Source organism: Pipistrellus kuhlii, unplaced genomic scaffold (assembly GCF_014108245.1).
Source record: "Pipistrellus kuhlii isolate mPipKuh1 unplaced genomic scaffold, mPipKuh1.p scaffold_m20_p_13, whole genome shotgun sequence".
Taxonomy (NCBI): Eukaryota; Metazoa; Chordata; class Mammalia; order Chiroptera; family Vespertilionidae; genus Pipistrellus; species Pipistrellus kuhlii.
The window spans coordinates 37355102-37376249 of NW_023425438.1; the positions used below are offsets into that span (position 1 = coordinate 37355102).

At 62.0% G+C, this 21148-nt stretch overlaps 1 protein-coding gene across 5 annotated transcripts; it reads right to left on the reverse strand.

The window, feature by feature from the left end:
* Window positions 1–800: 800 nt before the first annotated feature.
* Window positions 801–20811, reverse strand: LOC118717520 (cytochrome P450 26B1). Of its 5 annotated transcripts, none has more exons than XM_045580889.1 (6): window positions 17096–17168; window positions 15681–15905; window positions 7003–7278; window positions 6667–6822; window positions 4663–4947; window positions 801–3992 (listed from the first exon to the last, which is right to left on the reverse strand). In XM_045580889.1, the coding sequence occupies exons 1-6, from the start codon at window positions 17151–17153 to the stop codon at window positions 3289–3291; spliced, it is 1704 nt and encodes a 567-aa protein (XP_045436845.1). In that variant the 5' UTR covers window positions 17154–17168; the 3' UTR covers window positions 801–3288. The 5 variants fall into 5 exon arrangements, with proteins under 5 accessions (XP_045436845.1, XP_045436843.1, XP_036291585.1 ...); XM_045580887.1 differs by having other exon boundaries at window positions 17048–17168; XM_036435692.2 differs by lacking the exon at window positions 17096–17168 and adding an exon at window positions 19463–20803 and having other exon boundaries at window positions 3423–3992.
* Window positions 20812–21148: the final 337 nt, after the last annotated feature.

A 21148-nucleotide genomic window follows, 5' to 3' on the forward strand; every position in this document is an offset into this window, starting at 1 on the left:
TGTGCTCCCTGCTTCCTGGTGCAGTTCTGGGGTCTCGGCTCTGCCTCCCCACCTGTAGCCGCTCGATCCCGGGAACCGCCTTGGATGTTCCTCGTCTCAGGCTGACCGTCGTGGCCTGGGCTGGCCTCGCCTTCCTCCGCTGAGACAGGTTGCTGAGCAGCTGGTAATCGGCAGAGAGCACCTGGTTTGTCATCGCATGGGCTTGGGGCCATCACCGGTGCCCACTCTACTCTGCCCTGCCCTTTAGTGTGCCCATCCTCAGGCACAGGGGCCTGAGAAGCCCCGCAGGGAGGGGATCTGACTACCTGCTTAACCCCTTCCTCACGCTTACGTGACCAGGAGATCTATTTGCTCCATAAAACAGCCTCTGAAACGTGCCTCGCGTGACAGGGGCCAGGAGTCAGGGGAACTGAATTCTGCTCAGTCCGCCGTGTGGCTGTGGACATCCCTCTAAACACGATGACGCAGAGGGCAGGCCCGGAGCACTCTGGGTTGCCGAGTCTGCCATTGAGACGCCTGACCCAGGTGGTCATGGCCCTATTGGCGGAGGTGCTGGCTCCAGCTGCCCCTCCCCCAACGGGCCTCCGGGCCCAGGGGCGGTCTAATTGCATCTTTCCTTCCCCACGGGACCCTGCTGGTTGAAGGACCCTGCCTTGCACCTCTCCGCCTGGGATCACAGGACACATGCTTTCAGAAAAACCCTTTGCCTGGCAGGTGGGATTGGGAGCTGCTGAAGGGAATGGGGGGCGCGGGGGTCCCCTTTCAGTGAGGCCGAGAAGGCAGAGACCAGAAAGCCAGACGAGGTGAGTCCCCACGGTTTATTATGGAAGCCTATGAAAGAGCCACATCGAGTACTTTCAAAATCACAAAATGCACAACATTCATTTCTTTTTTAATATGCAACATGGGATATTATATACAGATTAAAGACCACGTGACAGCAAAGAAAAAACACACGGCACCAGTTTCATATCCAAACAGAACACACAAGTGCTTTTTTCAATATTAAAACAACTGTGATAAAAACATATTAATATTTTTGAACCATTGTTTACAATAGAGAAAAATTCATATTTTACTAAATAACAAATATTTAACAGCAAAAAACTTTATACTAAATATCTATTTTGAATTATAACAAAAATAGTACTTATAATAGTTTATAAAGACGGACACAAAATTATAACATTTATGAAAAAAAAAAAAGTTTTGTGTATAAAATAATATCATAGCGCTCTGGGCAGGGGCGGGATGGTGCCCAGAGCGGAAACGCCAGCGCCCAACATCGAAAGTGCTTCAATCTGCAAGCCCGTGGCAGGACACGTGGTGTGGGGTTCTGTCTTTTACACGTCAAGTTACGATCGTTAGGAACGGTGAGTGAGACCACATCACTCGGCTATGCTACGTCTAGAAAACCTACACACAGACACACAGACACCGGCAGACGCACAGAGGAGAGATGGACAGACTTCGACACGGGAACCCCTCGCTCAGCCAGTCAAGAGCTTTCTTCCTCTCTCTGGTTATCTCTGAGACCCAGCAGGGCAAATGATCCATCTTTCCTCCTCGCAAGGACCCTCCTCAGCCCTCTCTCTGCCCCTCTCCAGCCGGGCACCCCAAATGGGAGGTCCACGAAGGCCTCCCAGGGCCCCCCAGCCTCCCACCCCCTCCAGAGCCATGCCCAGTGGGCTTCCCTGTGCATCCCTAGCTATTCGCCCAAGCACGGCTGGGCAGGGCGAGCTGGGTCAGCGTGAAGGCGCAGGGAGTTCCAGATGCCAGGCTTTCACCCAACGCCGGTGTTGATGAGTCTTGACACACGTTTGCCTGTTTTTCAGAATGCAGAGAAACTGAGAGATTTTACTAATTTTTTTTGCATGTCTATTTTTCTGCCAATCAAATCTGTTCCACACTATTGTTTAATAGTGGAAAGAGAGAAACCAAATGAAACAACTGAGGACAGGTGGCTGGTTCTGAGTGGGGTCCAGAGTGGGAGTGCCATCTGCCCCCTCAGCAGCTCAGAGGAGGCCACTGCGTGGTCAGTGGTCACCTCTTCGAGAGGCAGACGCATCGACCTCCCGCGCCTCCCTCCGTGAGCTGGTTTTCCTGTAGAGAGGACTCGTGGCCCTTATGGCATCAAAAGCCAGTGGAGAAACACAGACAGCGAAAACAGATCCAAATCCAGACAAACTCGCAAAGACTCACCAATGGCCCCACACCATCCAAACTGCCGACTCAACATGCTGGTGGCAGCAGCTCCTCCTCTTCCCCCCAGTCACCCCCAACTGGCCCATTTCCACGCAAATCACGTCTGACAAACCACACATGCTCTCCCCAGCTCTCCCCACAGCCTCCCCAGGACCACTGAGGAAGGCCGCCTTCTAGCTCACCTCCCCCTGCCTTCATCTCGTCCCTCATCCCCGAGCTGGGCTGAGCAGACAGTGGCACAGAGGCGGGCAGGGACTTCGAGGACACCTCTCCGAGGCTGAAGGGGGCAGGTGAAGGGAGGGACAACGGAGGCCCTCGCTCCCTGTCAGAGAAAGAACCCGTATCCTTCCCCATACGCACTGGTCTCGTGGGGGGCACCCCACCCGGGCGGACAGTGACTGTGTGGGAGATGGTGCACCCCCAAATCCCCGTGCTGCTGACAGAGTTGGGGAGGAGGCAGTGGGCCATTTCCTCATCTTCAGCTGGGGGACAAAGGCAGAGGTGCTGGGTTGCACCCCAGAAGTGCAGCTGAGGTTGAACCCACAGAAGGCCTGGAGCGGGGGGAGGATGCTGAAGCTCAGCCAGAGAGGGCTGATAGGTCCCCGGGCAGCTGGGATGGAGGCTGGGGGTGGAGGAGGTGCAAGCCCAGTCCCCAGGAATGCCGGGATTCGGTTAGATCGGTGAATAAATATGGGCCTTGGCAGGGGTAACAGTGGAGCAGGGAGGTGGGGATGTCATCGCTGTGTGCACGCCCCGGGCCACCAGAGAGGATGCTGGGAGGATGGAGCCTGGAGCTCTTTTGCCCCAATCTCAGAGGAAAGAAAAATGTAGCAGCAATAGGTAATTCCAAATGTCCCAACAGGCAAGGGGGGGAGGGGGGCATTCTAGGCGAACACCGGGCTGGGCAGGTGCCTGAGTCTGAGTAGAGGCAGGAGGGGGCTGGGTGCCGAAGGGCCCGACTCTTCCTCCTGCCCCCCCATGTTGACCACGTGACCTCAGACCAATAGGGTCCAAATGAAATGGGAAGGGAGGGGTCCGCTGGGAACACGACAAGCAAATGCTGCAGCGTGAGGCGACTGGCATTTAACACTGTAACGGGCATGCGGAGCCCCCGGCCAGGCCCCATCCCAGGAGCCAAGCTGGTGGGAACTGGAGAGAGACTGGGAGAAGCAGGAGCCAGGAGGGGGGCCCCATCCCCCCAAAGGACAGGGCCCTTTTGGCTTTGGGGAGGGCTTGCCAGGGAGAGAAACCAGGAGGGCCAGGGACGGGGGCTGCTCCCCTTCCCCCCACCCCCGGGGGCAGCCCCCTCCCACACACAGGTTTGTACCCTCTTCCGGGGCCTCCCGCCCCAGGGCCCGGCCGGGCCGAGGCGGGGGTGTGGGCCAGGCCCCCCCCTAGACCGTGGCGCTGAGCATGGCCTCCGTCTCGGGCAGGATCTTGTTCTGGTTCGAGTCCAGGCCAAAGAACTTGACGCTGAGGCCGTCCACGGGGTGCAGGACGGGGACCAGGGTGATGCGGGGGAAGGTCCGCGTGGCCAGCTCGAAGCGGCTGGTGCTGGCCAGCTCCACCGCCAGCACCTTCAGGAACAGCTTGGCCAGGTGCTTGCCCAGGCAGGTCCGCACGCCGCCGCCGAACGGGAGGTAGTGGAAGCGGCCGTCCTTGTCCTCGCTCCGCGCCTGGCCGAAGCGGTCCGGGTCGAACACGTTCACGTCTTTGAACACGGGCGCCGTGTCGTGAGTGTCCCGGATGCTGTACATGACGCTCCACCCTTTGGGGATCTGGAAACCCTGGAGGCAGGATGGGGCAGGGTGTGGTGGTGAGGGCAGGAGGACAGACCTGAGAGGGCCCGTCCTCCCTGCCTGCCAGCCCCCCACCCGGATGTCCCCAGAGACACCCTACTGTGTCTCCCTGGCCTGGCCAGCACCCTCCGCATGTCAGTGGTCTCTTATTTATAGGGTCTTGATGCAATCTCATATATGACATTTATAGCGTGTACATGCAACATAATATATGAAACTAGGCTGACTTATCTGACCCAGCCTTTGGGTCTCTCCCATCACATTGAAAGCGTGAAAATAAGCTCTCAGCCGAAACCGGTTTGGCTCAGTGGATAGAGCGTCAGCCTGCGGACTCAAAGGTCCCAGGTTCGATTCCGGTCAAGGGCATGTACCTTGGTTGCGGGCACATCCCCAGTAGGAGGTGTGCAGGAGGCAGCTGGTTGATGCTTCTCTCTCATCGATGTTTCTAGCTCTCTATCCCTCCCCCTTCCTCTCTGTAAAAAAATCAATAAAATATATTTTTTAAAAAAGAAAGAAAGAAAGAAGCTCTCAGGTTGAAAACAAGGAGTATCTCCCCATCAGACTGAGGTACCCCGAGGGGGAGTCTGTTCTCTCCCATCCGCCCCAGGCAGGGCCCCCCCCCCCGGCCCTTGGAGGCCACCCCCGGGCCCCGGCTCACGTCGAGCTCGAAGGTCTGCAGCACGGTGCGGTAGCCGCCGGAGATGGGCGTGAAGAGGCGCATGACCTCCTTGATGACGCAGTCCAGGTAGTGCAGGCCGCTGAGGGTGTCCAGGCGCAGCGTGCCCTCGCAGGGGCAGCCGCCGCTGTGCAGGATGCCATGTGCCCGCAGCTCCTCCCGCAGCTTCTCCAGCACGGCTGGGTGCTTCAGCAGCTGCATGATGAGCGACGTGCTGGCGCTGGCCGTGGTGGCGTAGGCGGCGAAGATCAGCTCCAGGGTCCCATCCTGCAGCAAAGAAAGGAGAGGCGCCCTTAGGATACCAGCCTGGGGTAACCCCCCCCTGCCAGGTCCCCCGAGCCTTACTGTCACCTAGCTGGGCCCTGCCTGCTTCCTCCAAGCCTCGTGGTGCTGGAACATTTGCGCCCCGATGGACACAGGGCAGAGGGTCAGTCCCTGGACTCAGCGGGGCAGGGGCACTGGCTGGCAGTCCCCTGGGTGAGCCCACTCCTCACTCACTGCTGGATCCAGGGCCGGGAGCCCCCGCAGCCTGGTCCGTGCAGTGAGCTCAGAGGAAAAAGAAAACATTCCCAGGAGCCAGGCCCTATGCAGGTGAGTGAGGTGGGGGTTCAGAGTCAAAACCCCCACCTTCCCAGTCCCAGCTCCTTCCACTGCCCCCGGGAGGACATGAGGGTCTGGGAGGCAGTCTGAGGCCACACCCACGAGAGCCTGGGAGGCACAGCAGTGAGAAGGCAGAGGAACCTGGGGAGCAGGACCCCTGGGCCATGGTGCCCCCTGGAAAGGGCCCAGCAGGTGGCCTCAGTCCAAGCCCCACATTTTACAAATGTGGACGCTCGCCGGGCCCAGAGAGGAGAGGGAAGGGGTCTGGGTCCCCTGCTTGCCATGGCTCCACTTCTGAGTCCAAAGCATCTTGTGAAATGGGCACGTTACTGGAGGGAAACTGAAGCTAGAAGAGGGGGAGCAAAGATGGGGGGGTCTGTAGCAAGTCTCCACCGGCTCCTGGCAAGCTTGGGGGGGTGGGGTCTACAGGAGATGAACTAATGGGGTCCTTCCCAGGCGGGACACCCCTAGGAAAGGCGGGCAGGAAGCCCTCCCACAGCCCTCTGTGGACAGTGTCGGTGCTGGCAGCCCACAGGGCTTCCTCCGTGCCAAGCAGGCTTGGAGGGCGTCAGAGGCCACCACCTGGGAAAGGCTGGAGGGATGGGAGGAGGCCCGAGTTAGTTCCAAATCGAAGGACCAGGCTGCCCAGAAGGTGGCTTCCCCTCTGGATCTGAGTTTCCCTCGGTGACCCCAGGGCTCTTGGACCATTAAATCACACTGAAATCCGCCGGGACCGGTTTGGCTCAATGGATAGAGCGTCGGCTTGGGGACTGAAGGGTCCCGGGTTCAATTCCGGTCAAGGGCATGTACCTTGGTTGCAGGCATATCCCCAGTAAGGGGTGTGCAAGAGGCAGCTGATCGATGACACTCTCTCATCGATGTTTCTAACTCTCTATCTCTCTCCCTTCCTCTCTATATAAAATCAATAAAATATATTTAAAAAAAATAAAAATAAAAAAAAATAAATCACACTGATATCCTAGAGACGGGGGAGGGGAAGAGGTGGACCAGCACCCCTAGCTCTGGGTCCCTGCGGAGGGCGCTGAGGGCCAGCTTCTCACATCTCTTCCCGAATGCGGGGTAGGACTGGGCGGAATGGGGAGCCTGGGGACCGTGCGCCAGCAGGACGGGGTGCAGCGACTCGTGAGCAGAGGGAAGGCAGCCCCACCCATCACAGATGCTCCGAGTCCTCCGACCAGACCCCGTGCAGGGCAGGCGGAGACATGGTCTCCCTCCTCCAGTGCTGAGAGACCACAGCAGCTGCTCAGAAACTCTAGTCCCTGTGGAGGTAGAGGGGCCGGCGCCACCACCACACCCCCCACCCGGGGGGCCGGGGGCAGCCCCGTGCGGAGCATGGACACCGTGCTGCCCGCTGGGAGGCCCCACCTTCAGCTCCTGCATGGTCATCTCCTTCCCGTGCTCCTTGCTGCTCTCGATGAGGATGTCCAGCGCGTCCGAGTAGTCCTTGCCCTGCGTGCACTGCAGCTTCTCCCGGATCGCCTTTTCCAGGCCCTTCTGGAGGGTCTGGCGTGCCTGGATGCCCTGCGGGGAGAAAGGGACATCCTGTCGCCACAGGGGAAAGGCGGGGCCACCGAGGACCTCCTCCCTAGGCAGGGCGGGTTGGGGGTTCCTATGAGACCGTCCCCTCTCCGCAGAGACCATGGTGAAGGCTCGCCCGCCCTCCCGCTGGCACACCCTCCATCCCTGCGGTTGGGCGCTCACCCGCCGGTAGCCGCTGAAGGGCAGGTCGACGGGCAGGGAGAAGACGTTCTCCACGAACTGCTGGTAGACCTCGAAGAGGTGGCCGAGGTCCTCCTCGGGGATGCTGAAGCCCAGCAGGACGCGGATGGCCATGCGGAAGGTGAGCTTCTGGGCCTCCTGGTACACGTTGATGGCCTCGGGGTGGCTGCTCCAGGCGCGCAGCGTGTCCTGGATCACCAGCTGGATCTTCGGCAGGTAGCTCTCCAGCGCCTCGTGGCTGAAGATCTTGGAGAACACCTGGAGGGGGAGAGGCAGGCGGCGCCTGGTCAGAGGAGCTCGGACTGCCGTCAGGGCTCCCCGGGGTGTGGCTGGGACTGGGGAGCACTCTGGCCACACCCCGCCTTCTGTCTCCCGGCCTGTGTCTTGGTGGCCGGTGGGAGGGCAGGCGGGTGGGAGGGCAGGCAGGGATGAAAACGTCATTCATAAGAACTGTTCCTCGGGGACCTTCCACATCACTCCCAGGGTGACCAGCGCTCTGATCTTCCGTCTGGAGCTCAGCAAAGCTTGTGCTCCAAACAACGGCAAAGCCCCGGGGGCTGGGCAGTCAGCTGCCCCCAGCCACGGGGGCAACACAGAGGGGCCTGGGCGGGGCTGGGGGGAGGCAGTGGCCCATTCCCGAATGCCCAGGCCACAGGGCAGAAGCGCCCGGGGGGAGAGGAACCAAGGTGAGCAGGATGGGCGAGGACGAGGTGGCTCTTCTGCTCCACTGACGGGAGAGAAGAGAGTCTGAGGCTAGACGGCGAGTAGGACTTCCTGAGACCCCGACTGGCTCTCCCTCCCTGGGAACTGGGTACCAGGTGGAGATCTGAGGGAGTCTGTGCCATCGAAAAGGTTTCCGTGCTGCCAGGTCTGGAGGCAGGAGGATGGGGGCGAGGCTTTCCGCCTTGAAAAACCACAAGGGGCTAGCAGAAGCCCTTTCTAATTCCTTGCATCTTCCTGGTCCATTGTAAGTAGCCAAGGAGACCCTGTGGCCCTGCTTTCAGTCCTCCCGGTGCCTCAGCCGCCCCTCCTGCCCCTCCTCACCCGGATGCCCCTGCTGCCACCAAGGTGATACAAGAGGGGAGGATGTTAGTTTATTTACTGATGGCCTGTGGCTCTCACTGGTAACCGACACCCTCCATCCATCCCCCCACACACACACCCAGAGTCTGGAGCAGAAGGGGGGGGGGGGTGCCCTCCCGCCAGCACCAAGGGGAAGGTCATGGGGAAAGGAGGGAGAGGGGCAGCTCAGGGGGAAGGAGGCAAATGTTCCTCCGGCCCCCCCCCACCCCCACCCTGCCCCACGCAAACCACACACACGCGCCCGCCCTCCCCGCCTGCCCCCCAAACACAACCGCCACACAAACTGTAAATGTGAGAATTTCCCCTGCAGTCAGCTCGAGGAGGAAAAGGTAACATTTTCCTGGCCTCGGCCCTGCATGGCTAATGGGAGGGCTGGTTTGCAGAAATAACAGTGCTGGCCCTTCAGTGGCCCAGCCAGGCACTCACAATAGCACTTTCATTCCGAAATTCCCGGTGGGCAGAGGGGGGGAGGGAGGGGGGAGAAGGAGGCCGCTGGTGAGGGGCAGAGAAGCCGCACTGTTTGGGGTTGCTCCTGCTGGGAAGGTACAAGGGCCGTGGGAGGTGGGCGAGGGCAGCCCAGGCCCGGACGGGTCACGCACACCTTGTCCAGTTCGGGGTCCCAGGAATTTCGGGGAGGGGGGGAGGGCTTTGGCTGCCACCTCTCCCTTCACAGGGTTATGGGTACAGGCAGTGCTCTCTGCCTCAGCCCTCCATCGGGGCATCAGTAGGTTTCTAGGTTCAGCTCTTGGTCAGAAAAATCGTACGGGGTGGGAGTGGGGGCCCTGTCCCCAGACCCCAACCGTGGCCAACTCAGGGGCCTCACAGAATAGCAAGGAGCCCGCAGGGTGAGCAGAGGGGCACAGGCTCGCTGGGAAAGCAGGAAGGTAACTGTGGCCACCAGGCCCCGGAGGGAGGCTGAAGGTGGGGACAGGCAAGGACAGAGAAGCCACGCCTGGCCCAGAGCCAGCCAGCCCGGACAGGCGGAGGGGTGCTGCCATGGAAAGCATGGAGGCAGGGGACGGCCAGGCCCCCCCGTGCAAGGGAGACCCGGGCTCCAAGGTGGGCATGTAGAGGGGCGGTGGGGCAGAGGCCACGCTGACCAGAACCGGCAACGTCCATGCCAGCTGGGCCCTCAGAGGCAGTGGGTGGTGGGAAAGGCAGGCTGGGTGCCCAGAGGCCTGATGTTAACCCCAGATCATCCACCAACTTGCTGTGCGAGCTGGCCAAGCCACCCCAGGCTCATCGTCCTCGTCTGTGAAATGGCGAAGGTTGAGCCTGGCGACCCCTTTTTTTCCTCTCAGTGTACACAGCACATAAACGCCAGGACCCCTATGTCCCTACGCAGATGCTATCCCCGCAGAGAAGCCCAGAGTCTGGCACTGCATGAGTCCCCGGTGCCTGCCAGGCCCCCACTCACACACCCTGCAAGGGCTAGGGTGGCTCAGGAGGGGCCGTCTCGTCTCGGGGTTACCACAAGGGGAGCTCTCAGGGCCCCCAATGCATCCTCAGGACTGGCCAGGCTGGACCCACTGGCAAGCCCTGCCCTGCCCCAAAGGTTGCATTCCCTGCGCCCTCTAGCGATGGCCGCCTGAATAGCGCCTTCTCGAGCCTTGGGGAGGGCAGGGGGGACTCAAGGAGACCTGGGACTGAGCCCAGGGGCTGAAAGGGCCAGTAGCCCGCACCTCAAGAAGCCCACAAACACCTTGAACTTGCAGGCCTTCCCCCTCCATCCCCCAGGGCTGGGCTTCCAAAAAGAGAACTGCAGCCAGGAGCAAGGCTCTTATTCTGACCCAACAAGCAATCTAACTTCTGGAGTCTCCTTTTCACTTGGACGTCCCAGGGCTCTCCTCAGAGCCCCCTGAGCTGGAGAAACTACCCAGATGAGAAGCCACGCAAAGGCAGTTTCGGGCCCTCGGGGACCAAGGGGCTTTGCTTGCGAGTCACCAAGGCCATGCCCCTGCCTCTGGCCCGGCTGCTCCGCAGGCACTGGGGCCTCCCAGGCTCCGGCGAAACGCCAGGGCCTCATCCCTGGGTCTGTGCCCAGGGTCAGTAACGGGGCACTTCCCGGAGCAGGGGCAGCCCCCACCACACGGGCCAGGAGGAGGCGGAGGTGCTGGCCAGGGCAGAGGGAGGCTGCCGTGGGGCGGGCGGGGTCAGGACGCGGGCATGTGGGAAGGTGCCCAGCAGAGCCACTCAGGGAGAAGAGAGGAAGGGCTCCCGGCCCCAGAGCCGCCATCCCTGACCACAACAGTGACTGCGGCCAGGCCGCTCTGTCCCCCTCCGGCTTCCCTTGGAATCCCCGCAGTGAGCCAAGAATGCCGGACAAAAAGGTCACCGGGAGCGGGCCTGGCCCCGGCACAGCCCCGCAGAGGGAGCAGCAGGTATGGAGTCTCCGCCAGGGTTAGAGCCAGGGGAGCCGGGTGGAGGGTCAGGGAGACCTGGGAACCTCACCACAGGCTGGGCGGGCTGGGCTCCTGCCTGTAGGATGTGCTCGGACCCCCTCTCCTCCCCCCCCCACCCCCGCCCGTGCTGGTTCCCCCACCAACACCGTGGCTCAGGAGTCCACCTCCCTGTTCTCCTTCTCCCCCCAATGAGAGAGGATGCCCCAATGAGGTGGGAAGGGGAGGGAGCGGGGACCACCAAGGGGCTTGTCAAAGTTCAAATTCCCCGTAATTGATTTTACAAATCCTTCCTCCTGCCTCTCACCCAGTGCCCCCAGGAGGGGGGGTCACTCCACGAGCCCCCACGGCCCTGCACACAGATAGGCCCAGCCCCCTAACCTCCCCTTCTCCGCTGGCCGCTGCGGATGGACAGGCAGATCGAGATGGATGGGCAGCCTCTGGAGCTGGAGGAGCCAGAGAGGGAACCCACTCCCTGGGCCGGTGACTCAGACTGGGAGGAATGGCAGCGGCTGCCCAGGAGGGTGGAGGCCCAGGCAGGCCACCCTGCCAAGCCACCGGAGCCGTGGCCTTCGGAGTGGAAAGAATAACAGAGGGCACGCAGCCACCGGGGCAGCTGTCCGCGCCGCCGAGGGGTGATGCCGAGGTGTGTACTTTATGCTCACGTAGGAGGGAGGACCAGAGAGGACGTCATCTTCCCAGCCGCCTGGCATTTCCACGGGGCCCGGGCTGCACGCTGGCTGCCTCCTGTGCCGGCCCCTGCTCAGCCACCACCACCCCCTCTGGTTGGGAGGGGCTGGCCCGGACCTCCGAGCCTGTGCGTGTCCCTCGGGGTTCCCGGCATCCATAGAAGCGGTATCCCTGTCCCCCATTTGCCTCCGGCTCTAATCACCTCCCCTGACTCTTCCACACACAACGAGAGCGCCTAGTGGGGAGAGGAGGACAGCACTTGGCATAGTGAAAGCTGAGGCCCAAAGGGGAAGGGCCTCCCAAGGTCATGTCCAGAGGCATGACGGGCCACACCCACCAGGGTCCCTGAACCCCCTGCCTGGCACCACTCCTAGCCCCACCAGGCCCCCTACTCAATCCCAAGGCTCTGACAGAGCCCCGAGGGGGTCCCTTCTCTCTAGGCCAAGTCAATTCTAAGGGCAAGGCCAGCCGTCCTGGCTACTCCTCTGTTTTGCTCTCAGTATTTCTCAGCCCCTGGAGACACGCTCCCAATGCCTGCCCTTCTGCCTGGGCACCTGGAATAGATACTTCGGTGGCAGAAAGGGCTCAGGGCCAGGGCAGACCCCAGCTAGGCACCCACCCCCTCCCCACCAAGGCCACACTTGTCTCCCAAGGCTGAAGAGTGAACAAGCACATCAGCATCACGGGCACAGACCCCTCCCCAAGGACACAGAACAGAGGGCAAAGGGAGGGGGTGGCAACCCCCCCCCTCCCCCGCAACCAACCCACCCTCCCACTGTTTGGCACAAGGGCATGCAGGAGGAGGCACCGCTCGCTCCCTGGCACCCTGGCGGCTGGCTGTGGGCTCCTCCCCCACTGACCTTCAGGGACATCCTTCCTGCCACCTGCCCTCTCAGTGGCCCCGGTGCCCACCAGCTGGTGTCACAGTGACTTTTGGGTGATGGACTTCAGCTGGGGCACAAAGGTCTATGCCAGGAGGCCCTTCCAGTAAGAGAGGTGCCTGGCTATGCCACCTCCCTCCTTCCCATTCCAAGCAGGTGGGAACGTGTGCTCTGAGCTGAGCCTCGTGGACGTGACTTTGAAGTCACGGGTCTGAATGCCACCTCCAGACAGGCCTGGCTGGCCGCCCCCAGGACCCTGCGACCATGGTCCCCCTGGCTCTGCCTGCCTGCTGAAGCCCCTCCTGGTTGCTCCATCCCCACATAAATGCACGGTGTTTATTATGAGAGGAATATAGTGACCCTGAGCCTAAGCCCCGCCCCTGCCCAGGATGGGGCCCCGAAGGGTTAGTGAGAGTCAGTGGGTGGGTCTCTTAATCCCTCCCTCCAAAGCCTGGGAGCCCTGGCCCACCTCAGCCTCTGTCACAGAGGTCCTTGTAGCCAGGGATCTGGGAAGGAGAGGCGAGAAGAGCGCTCCTGGGTCTCCCCAGTCCAGGGGTCCCAGGCCAAGTGTATCTCTAAGGCCTGGGAAGACCACTGTCGGAGGTGCCCTGAAGCTTCTGGCCCTTTGGTGCAGAGGCCCAGCCCTATCTCTGAGAGAGGATATGTCTGACCATCCCCCCACACCCCCTCATTCCCACCAGACTCTGTCTACCCTTCCAGGACAACACCCCAGTCTCTCTGCTCACAGAAGGAAGAGGGGGTGGCCCTTCTCCATCAATCAGGGGCCCTCCAGGTGGGGGAAGTATAACAGAGGAGGAGGGGCAGAGTTTGGTGGTGGCTATAGGGATACAGGCCTAGCTTTAAGAGAGGACTATTTCAGGCTGGGAAAGACTTTTTGAACTTTCTCCCTGGCAACCCCTCCCCTCTTGGCCCTAGCCAACCAGGGCAACCGGGGCAAACACCTGGATTCCGTGATGGCTGCGAGGAGTCCCTTCCGAGAAGGAACATCTGGCCAGACCTCCCAGGGAAGGAGCGGGTCCCCAGCCCCAGTGGAAACAGTGACGCTCCTCGTTACCCCGCCAGCTGGGCCCCAGCACACCTGGGCCTCGCTTCCTGCGAACGCAGAATGCATCCTAACCAGGCCTGGGCCTGGCCCAGCAGCCCCCTCTCCAGGCACGTCCCTGACAGCAGTGGCAGTGTGAGCTGGAGAAGGCAGAGAGTGGCGCCTGCCCCCTCCCTGGCTGTGTTGGGTCCACTGGGTGTTGGGTCCAGCAGATTGGCCATTCTCTCTGGGACCAACATGTGCCCCTGAGCATTCTCCTGGCATCCCTCCGGCTACACTTCGTTTTTTGAGGGCAGGGGCCATGTTCCCTGCTTTATATTTGTACCTAACCCAAGGTCTTCTGTTTAGTTCTGAAAGCTTAAGTTCATGGAACACCGATTAGAGAGATTATCTTACTACAGGACCCCGTATATACATGTCACATGGCAAGCACACAACTAGCACACACCAAGGGAGGGCCCTGCATTGGTTCCCAAGCCTGTGTCAGGATGAACTTCATCATGGCTGTTCCCCATGCCCAGGGAGCTAGCGGGCAAGGCAAGTGTATGCCCCATAGGGGTCCTCAGTTTTTGCTGGCAGACCTGTCCCACCACAGCCCTATCTCCCCCTCCCCATGTACTCCTCTCACATTGGTCGTCTATGGCATCTGGCTCCTCTTCCCCTCCTCCCCAATGAACAATGTAGCCCAAAACCTGGGGGCTTTCCAGGCAGGCCCTCCCCATCTGGCAGCCCAAGGCCAAGGCAGGCAGAGGGTGGCTCGGGGAAGCTCTCTGAAGGCCCAGGGGCTCACACTCAGGTCTTGACCAAGCCTTCTTCCTGCCAGGATCCTGCCCCCTCCCCACCCTCCAGCTTCTGCCAGCCCCCAGTGGGCAGGGCTGAGTAGGGCCCTGAAGGAAACACCTCTTCTCAGGGAGGAACGTTCTGGACTCCACTGCCCTTGCTATGGCTCCTGGTCTGAAGTCTCTCAAATGCTCTGAGTCTCAGTGACCCCCCCCCCCCCCGCCACACCCCCGTGAAGGGGAAAAGAATTACTTTCTTGTCAAAGACTCTATATAGATAAAAGGAGAAGCAATCACATCCTTTGGACCTGGGTTTCTGAGTCTCGGCCTCCCTCCACATTCTTTGGGATGAGCTTTTGGTTGGAGCCACAAACACTAAGAAAAAAAAAAAAAGTGTCCAAGATATTTGAAAAGCCCCCATGCCTGAGCCTGAGCCTACAGCCCCCTCCCAGCCCCTCCTCCAATCTGACCAGGGCCCTGTTAGTGGCTTCCTGCTCTAGTGAGGCCATAAGAGAGCAGACTTTGCGAGTCCCTTTCCTGTCCTGAAATACACGCTTTATGGGAGGAGGGGTGCTGGTGGTGAGCGCAGACCAGCCCACTCCGTGCGGATTTTCCTCCTTTTGTCTGCTCCGGGGAACTACTCTTCACCGGCCTTTCAGAAGACATCAAATCCTGTAAGATGAACTCCTACGTTCCCTGAGACCACCTCACACGCAGCCTTCCTTCCTGCAGAGGCAGAGGGGGTCTGCCCTCAGTCTCCCCCTCCGCACTCCTGGGCTCTGCCGAGCTACCCAGACATCAGAGGCTGCCTCTGGGTTTCCTTGGGGTTTCCAACCTGAGTGCTCGGACCCAATGGGAGGGGAGGGGGGAAAGGGGGAAGGAGGAGAGGTCGTGCAAGTCTCCCCCACCCCCTTCTGGAGGCTTTAAGCCTGCCGCCAGCTCCCCGCCGCCGGCGGCTCAGCTTTCGGGTTACTGCAGTTCAAACAGCACGTGCCGCCCGCGCTCCGGGCCGCGGCGGCGGCGGCGGCGGCGGCTGGGCCCCGGGAGGGGGCGGGGCGGCTCGCTCCGGCGCGCTGGCTCTCCTCCTTCGAGCCTCTTCCAGGCGCTCGGGAAATCCACTGGATAAACACCCACTTTCTCTTCCTCTTTACGGGAGGGGGTAGGTGCGCTTTGATCCCTCGCCCCGCCCTCGCTGCTCTCCCATCCCCTCGTCCTCCCCCCCCCCCGCCCCACCATCCAGACCCACGCGCGCTGTGGCCCAATTGTCCCCCGGCCCCTCCCAGGCAGGGCCCTGGAACCGCTGCGCATCAGGTGCCCCAGGCCCCCTTCCCTCCTCCCCCCAGCCTGCTGGCGTCGCCATGAAAGCAACCTGTGGCAGGCAAGCAGGCTACGTTTGATTTTTAGAAGGACCCGTCGAATTCACGGGGGAGGAACATGGCAAGAAGGGGATACCCAGCCACCGTCCACATCCCCTTCTTTTCCCAGTTTTGGGGAGCACGGTGAGGATTGGCGTTAGAGGTATGCCTCCATCCCCTCATGCCCAAACTCTGTCCAAACCATCCCTCAAAAGCCACCCTTTGGACCAACATTGGGCCAGCAAGAGGGCCGGCCCCGCAGAGGCCTGTGCAGGCCCTCGACCCCTTATCGCAGCAGGAAACCCCCAGGTCGGTGTGGTGTGCGTGTGCACGCGGGGCCCAGAGGACCCCATTCCCCAGGAGGGACGCCCGGGGGAGGAGGGCGCGCGGGGCTGCGTGCGGGCTCTCACCTTGCGCTTGTTGCGGTGGATGTCGCCGATGGAGTTGGCCACGGTGTTGGGGCCCAGCAGCATGCGCGTGCTGCGCGGCCACTCGGTGCTCACCAGGTGGTGCTCGCCCATGAGGATCTTGCGCACGTTCTCGGCGCCCGTCACGCGGATCAGCGGCCGCCCCAACAAGTGTGTCTTGAACACGTTGCCATACTTCTCCCGCCGGGAGGACTGGAAGCCTGAGCCCTGCGGGGGCCACAACGGAGACCTCAATGAGGGCGCGCTTCCCTGGAGGAGGCTACCAGCGGCCCAGCTCCCGGGACCAGGGGGGTAGGGGGTGGGGTATGGGGGGCGGGGACGTGGGGGCACGGAACACGCCACTCAAAGCACCAGTACCCTGACCTCTTCTCCCCCACCCCCACCCCAACACACAAGCACACGCTTAGGTTTTATTTTTCATAGCAAGCACAAGGACTGGGAAGTAGGGCCCAGGGGATAATAAATAATACAAGGAGGAGGGAGGGGGGCCCAGGGGCATCCCCACTAACGCCCTTTTTTTTTTTTTTTTTAGTAACAACTGTCCCGAACAGACGGCAGCAGCACCCGAAGCTAAGAGCCTCCGTCACCCTTCTTCCTACCACCCCCAACTCCACCGCCGCCTCTGGAAATAAATATTTCCAGGCTCCCGGCCACCGGCTGGCGAGACCCCGCGGGGTGGCCGCGGGCCAGAGGTTATTTATAGCGGCGCGCGGTCCGGGCCTCGGCGGGCGCTCGGTCGGGGGCGGGATCGCCGCCTCGGGTCTCGGGCGTGGACCGCGCAGGGACCCGGTGGCCCTCGGCGGCTCTGGCGGGGTCTGTGCACCACCCGAGAGCCGAGGTTTTCCTAATGCAACGTGTGCCCTGGAAATAACTGGAAAGGACTCTCGTCGCCGCCCTGGAGCAGGGAGCCCTGGAGCTGGGACGGAGCGAGAGGAAGGCGCGTCCCCGGGGCGGGGCGGGCGGGCGGCCGGCGCAGGTAACCGGATCCCCCGCAGCGGCCGCGGCGGCGGAGCGGAAGGCAGCCAGGCCCGAGCCCCGGGCGCGCTCGGAGGAGCCGCTCGGTGGGGGCCGGCCCCCGGAGGGCACCGGAAACCACGGGGACCTCCGAGGGGCGGGGGCGGGGGCGTCCCGCTCCCCTTTGACGTAGGAACGCTCTACCCCACCCCGCATTAACCCTTCTCCTGCCGGGGCCGTCCCAGGTGCCCAGGGGAGGGGCGCCACCTGTCCCGCTGCCCGGCCTCCCTGCCAACCGGAGTGAGCTGCCACCGGCTCCGGGCTCCCCCTGGGCGGGGCACGCCCCGAGGGACAGCTTGGCTTCCCCTGTTCCCCGGGTGGGTCCCCCTGCTCACTTTCCTTTCTCCCACGAAAAAGTCTTCTCCGGCTACATGTGTACACACCCCGGCGCCGCCGAAAAGTGACTCTGCAGAACTCAGAGCCCTGATCGCTTTTCCACATGCGCCTCCGGCCCGGCGCGCGACCCGGAGCGAGCCTGGGGCTCCCGCGCCTCCGGCGGGGGGCTGGGCCCGGGACGCCGCCCCATCCCGCTCCGGCTCCCGCTCCCGTGCCAGTGGGGCGGGGAGGACGGCCCCCACCCTGCCGCCGCCCTAGACGGCGCCTACCCCTTTAAGAGGGACCTCAGAGAGGGTGGAGGTGCGACCGAGCCGGGGTGAGGAGCGGGGTTCCCTCCCTCCGTCGGGCTATACCGTCTCGCTCGCTCAGTCTGACTCTCGTCTCTCCTCTCCTCCTTCCCCTCTGTTTTTCTTTTCTTTCGACACACAAAAGTCGAGCTGTGAATTTTCCGAGGTCGCCGCCGCCTCTCTCCCGCCACCACCTCCTCTCCCCCCCCCAACCCCCCAGCCTCTGATCTGCCTTAACTATAATTAAAGTGCGTTTTTTGTGGCATTAATAAAGAGTTATTTGTCCGCCGTTTCCACGGCCTTCACAAAGAAGACTTTCATAGGGGCGGCCGCTCGGGCCGCGAGTCCAATTTATACAAAAAATGTTGTATTTTTAGCCCTGGGCTCTGTTTAGATGGCGCGCGGTGGAAACGGAGAGCCCTTGGAGGTCCCCCCCGTAAAATCTGATAAATGACTCCGAAAAAATAAAGCTGGGATTCAGAAGGCTCCCGTTAACCCCTTCGGCACTCCTCTGCACGCACCCACCCCCATCTCCCTCTCTCCGCGGGATCTAGGACCCCAAGGCCAAATGGATGGGTAGGCGCAGGCCTGTTTCCGCCTCCCCATCTTCTGCGCTGGGCTGGACGCTGAGTCCCCAGGGCCCTTGTGGGATTCTGAGAAAAGGTCAGGGGGACATGGGGGGGGGCAGGGAAAGGTCAGGAAACGGGGGTGGGGGTGGTGACAGACCGCGGATTCCGCAGATTGGCTCTAACGAGGCAGGAGCTTATGCCCAAGTGAGTTATTTTATTTCCTAAATTCTCGGCCAAAAGCCTAGACCACCGCTGCAGTTAACCCTTTAAAAAGTGTGGTGGCTTGGGATATGCTCCGGGGATTTCTTTATGGGGGGGGGGGGAGTCTCATTGGTTAAAGTGAACCCCACCCTGCTGCAGGAACAACCCCCCAAAGAAAAGGGGTGAATCTGGGGCTTGGGGGAGACCACAGCATCTCTCCGCGCCCAGGCTCCGCTGACACTTGGCGCCCAGCGGGATGTCAGTGTGTGTGAGCGCGAATTGCACGCGTCAGTTCATTCCAAGCCAAGCTTTCTCCCTTCTAAATCCACAGGTATCTGTGTCCACCTTCCCCCACCTCACCTCTCCCCGCCGGGGATGTCCGTTTCAGGGCGTCCATCCTCCTCCTAGCCCTCCCCAGTGTCAGCCTGACAAACCCAAGCGCCGGAGCGCACACAACACACCTCCTGGGGTACACCCAGGGACGCCCCCCTCCTCCCCAAGAAAGAGACCTGGTGTGTATCACATCGCCAACGCGATTGTCTAGCACTTGACGGAGTTTAACTCCAGGTTAATCCCCCCGTGACCTACCTGGGTCCGGTTCCCGGCGCGCGCGCCCCCTTTATCACCAGCGGGGTTGGGTGTTGGGTCGTGCGCATCCAGCAACACACACACATGCACTCTGCGGACCTCGCACACACCTCTCCCCGGGTGCACACCCCTGCCGCACTGTCCTCACCCAATAAGTAAATAGACCCTTTTCCCCGAAAGCAGAGAAACCTCGGGTCTCAGGCTTCTCATTTTCCTCTGGTCACTTCCGTCCTCTCCCACCACAAAACACACACTTTCTCCGACCTGACCCAGGGTGGTGGTACCTGGAGCAGCCAACGAGAGGGCTGGTCTTTAACAGGCAGTGCTGACTGCCTTTACCCCCACCCCCTTCCTCCCGGACTCAATTTTTCAGGTCCCAATGGCACCGCCAAAGCCCAGGAAGCCCCTGGTGACTGGGGCCTGGAGGGCAAAGGGGAGGCTAAAGCGGGCGCCCCATGCAGCTCTGCCCCATGCCCCTCTGCAGAATAGCCTGCCACTGCGAAGAGCCTGTCTTGGAACCCTTCTCAGCTCCGGAGACCTCTCCGATCAGGCCCCCTGAACCTGCGCCCCCTGCGCCCCTGGGCTTGGGAACCGCGCCGGCCGCTGGCGGGCGAAGGCAGCCCGGGAGGCGCGGGGAGCCTGGAGGGAAGGGGCGTGGCGGGACCCGTGCCTTCGGGCTCCCGGCGCCCCCTGGCCGGCCCGCGGCGCCGTCAGCCCCGGCGCTCGCCGCTAGCGGACCGCCCCGAGAGCCGCGGAGCGCGCGCCTTACCTGCAGCAGCCAGTGGCCGGTCTCTCCGATGAGCGGGAAGCCCATGGAGCCCTTGGGGATGGGCAGCTTGCAGCTCTTGTCGCGGGTGGCAGCCCAGCGCAGCTGCCACAGCTGCTGCGACACGGCCAGCAGCAGCGTCACCGACACCAAGCACGCGGCGAGGGTGGCCAGCGCGGACACCAGCTCCAAGCCCTCAAAGAGCATGTTGGCGGCCGCTCGGGGGATTGGCTGTGCGGCCGCGGCGGGGGAGGGGAGGGCCGGCCGGACGGCGAAGGGCTGGAGCTGCGGGGGAGGGGGGACTGCGGCCGCCGAGGGTCCTGGCACCTCCAGCCGAGACAGAGCAGGAGGAGGAAGGGGCCGAGGGAAGGGGAGAGGGGAGTGGAAGCGTCGAGGGGGAGAGGAGTGGGAAGGGGGAGGAAAAAAAAATGCCTAGAAGAGAGAGAGAGAGAGGAGACACGAGGCGACTCGGAGTGTAACTTTGTTTGCTTGTTTGTTTGTTTGTTCCCTTATAGCGGACTTAAGGGCAGCTTGCTGGAGGGGATGGGGAGATGAAGCCTTGAATCAAGCTGGTGGGTGAGCTCTCCCCGCAACCATCACACTCAGAAAACTTGGGAAAAACTTTGTCTAGCGGGACCCTCTCTTGTAAACCCCTTCCCCTGCTCGGGAGGGGGGGGGTTGGAAAGAAGAAGGGGGAGAAGAGAGATAGAAAATGCGATCGATGGGTCAAAAGTTTCCCCCTCTCAAATTCCTAGGTGGAAAAAAGGGGGGGGGGGGAAATCCTGAATCCAAAAATTCCAACGAACCCAGAAACTTGGGGGACAAGGGGAGAGGCTCCCCAGCCGAGGCGAGTGGAGAGGCCGGAGCCCGGCGTCCCCGCGCTGCCCCAGGAGCCGCGGCACCCCCGGAGCGGGCACCGGCGGGAGGGCGAGGCGGCGCGGCGGCCGGAGCGCGGGTGCGGAGCCGGCGGGCGGACCTTGGCCGGGACGGGACGCGGCCGGCGACAGAGCCCCGGGCGGGCGGGCGAGCGCTGGGGCGGCGGCGGCGGCGGCGGCGGGCGGGAGGGGTGAGGCGGGGTGGGGTTGGGGGAGGAGGTGAAAACCCGAGCTGGGCTATTGTATCAATTAAGAGAAAAGGCAGTCCGTCCCGGGACGCAGGCTCTCTCGGCTCTGGAGTTGCTGCTGGGGAGAGAAAGAAGGAGGAAAAAAAAAAAAAAAAAAAAGAAAGGCAAAAAAAAAAAAAGAATAAATGAGGGGGGAAAGCAGGAGGCAGGATTTCAGGGCTGGTGGTTTTAAAAGCTTCTCTCAATGTGAATTTGAGTCCAAAGCCAGGCGATGCGTGTGTTTATATAGAGGCGGGAGGCTGCGCCGTGGGCGCCCCGCCAGCCCCCCCTCCCCGGCGCAGCGCTCACAAAGCCGGAGGCGTGGTGAGAGGCCGGCGGCCCGAGCGTGTGAGCGCCCGCCGCCCGCCCCGCCCCGCCCCGCCCGCCCCGCGCCCGCCGCCCGCCTGGGACCCACTTGTAGCCGCCGCCGCCGCGGGATCAAACTCAGTTCACCTCTCGCCTCCTCTTCCTTCTCCCGGGCGTCTCGCGGATCCCGGCACCTACAGACGGACGAGAGGACACACACACACACACACACACACACACACACACACACACACACACGGTGCGCACTCGCACGGTGCCTG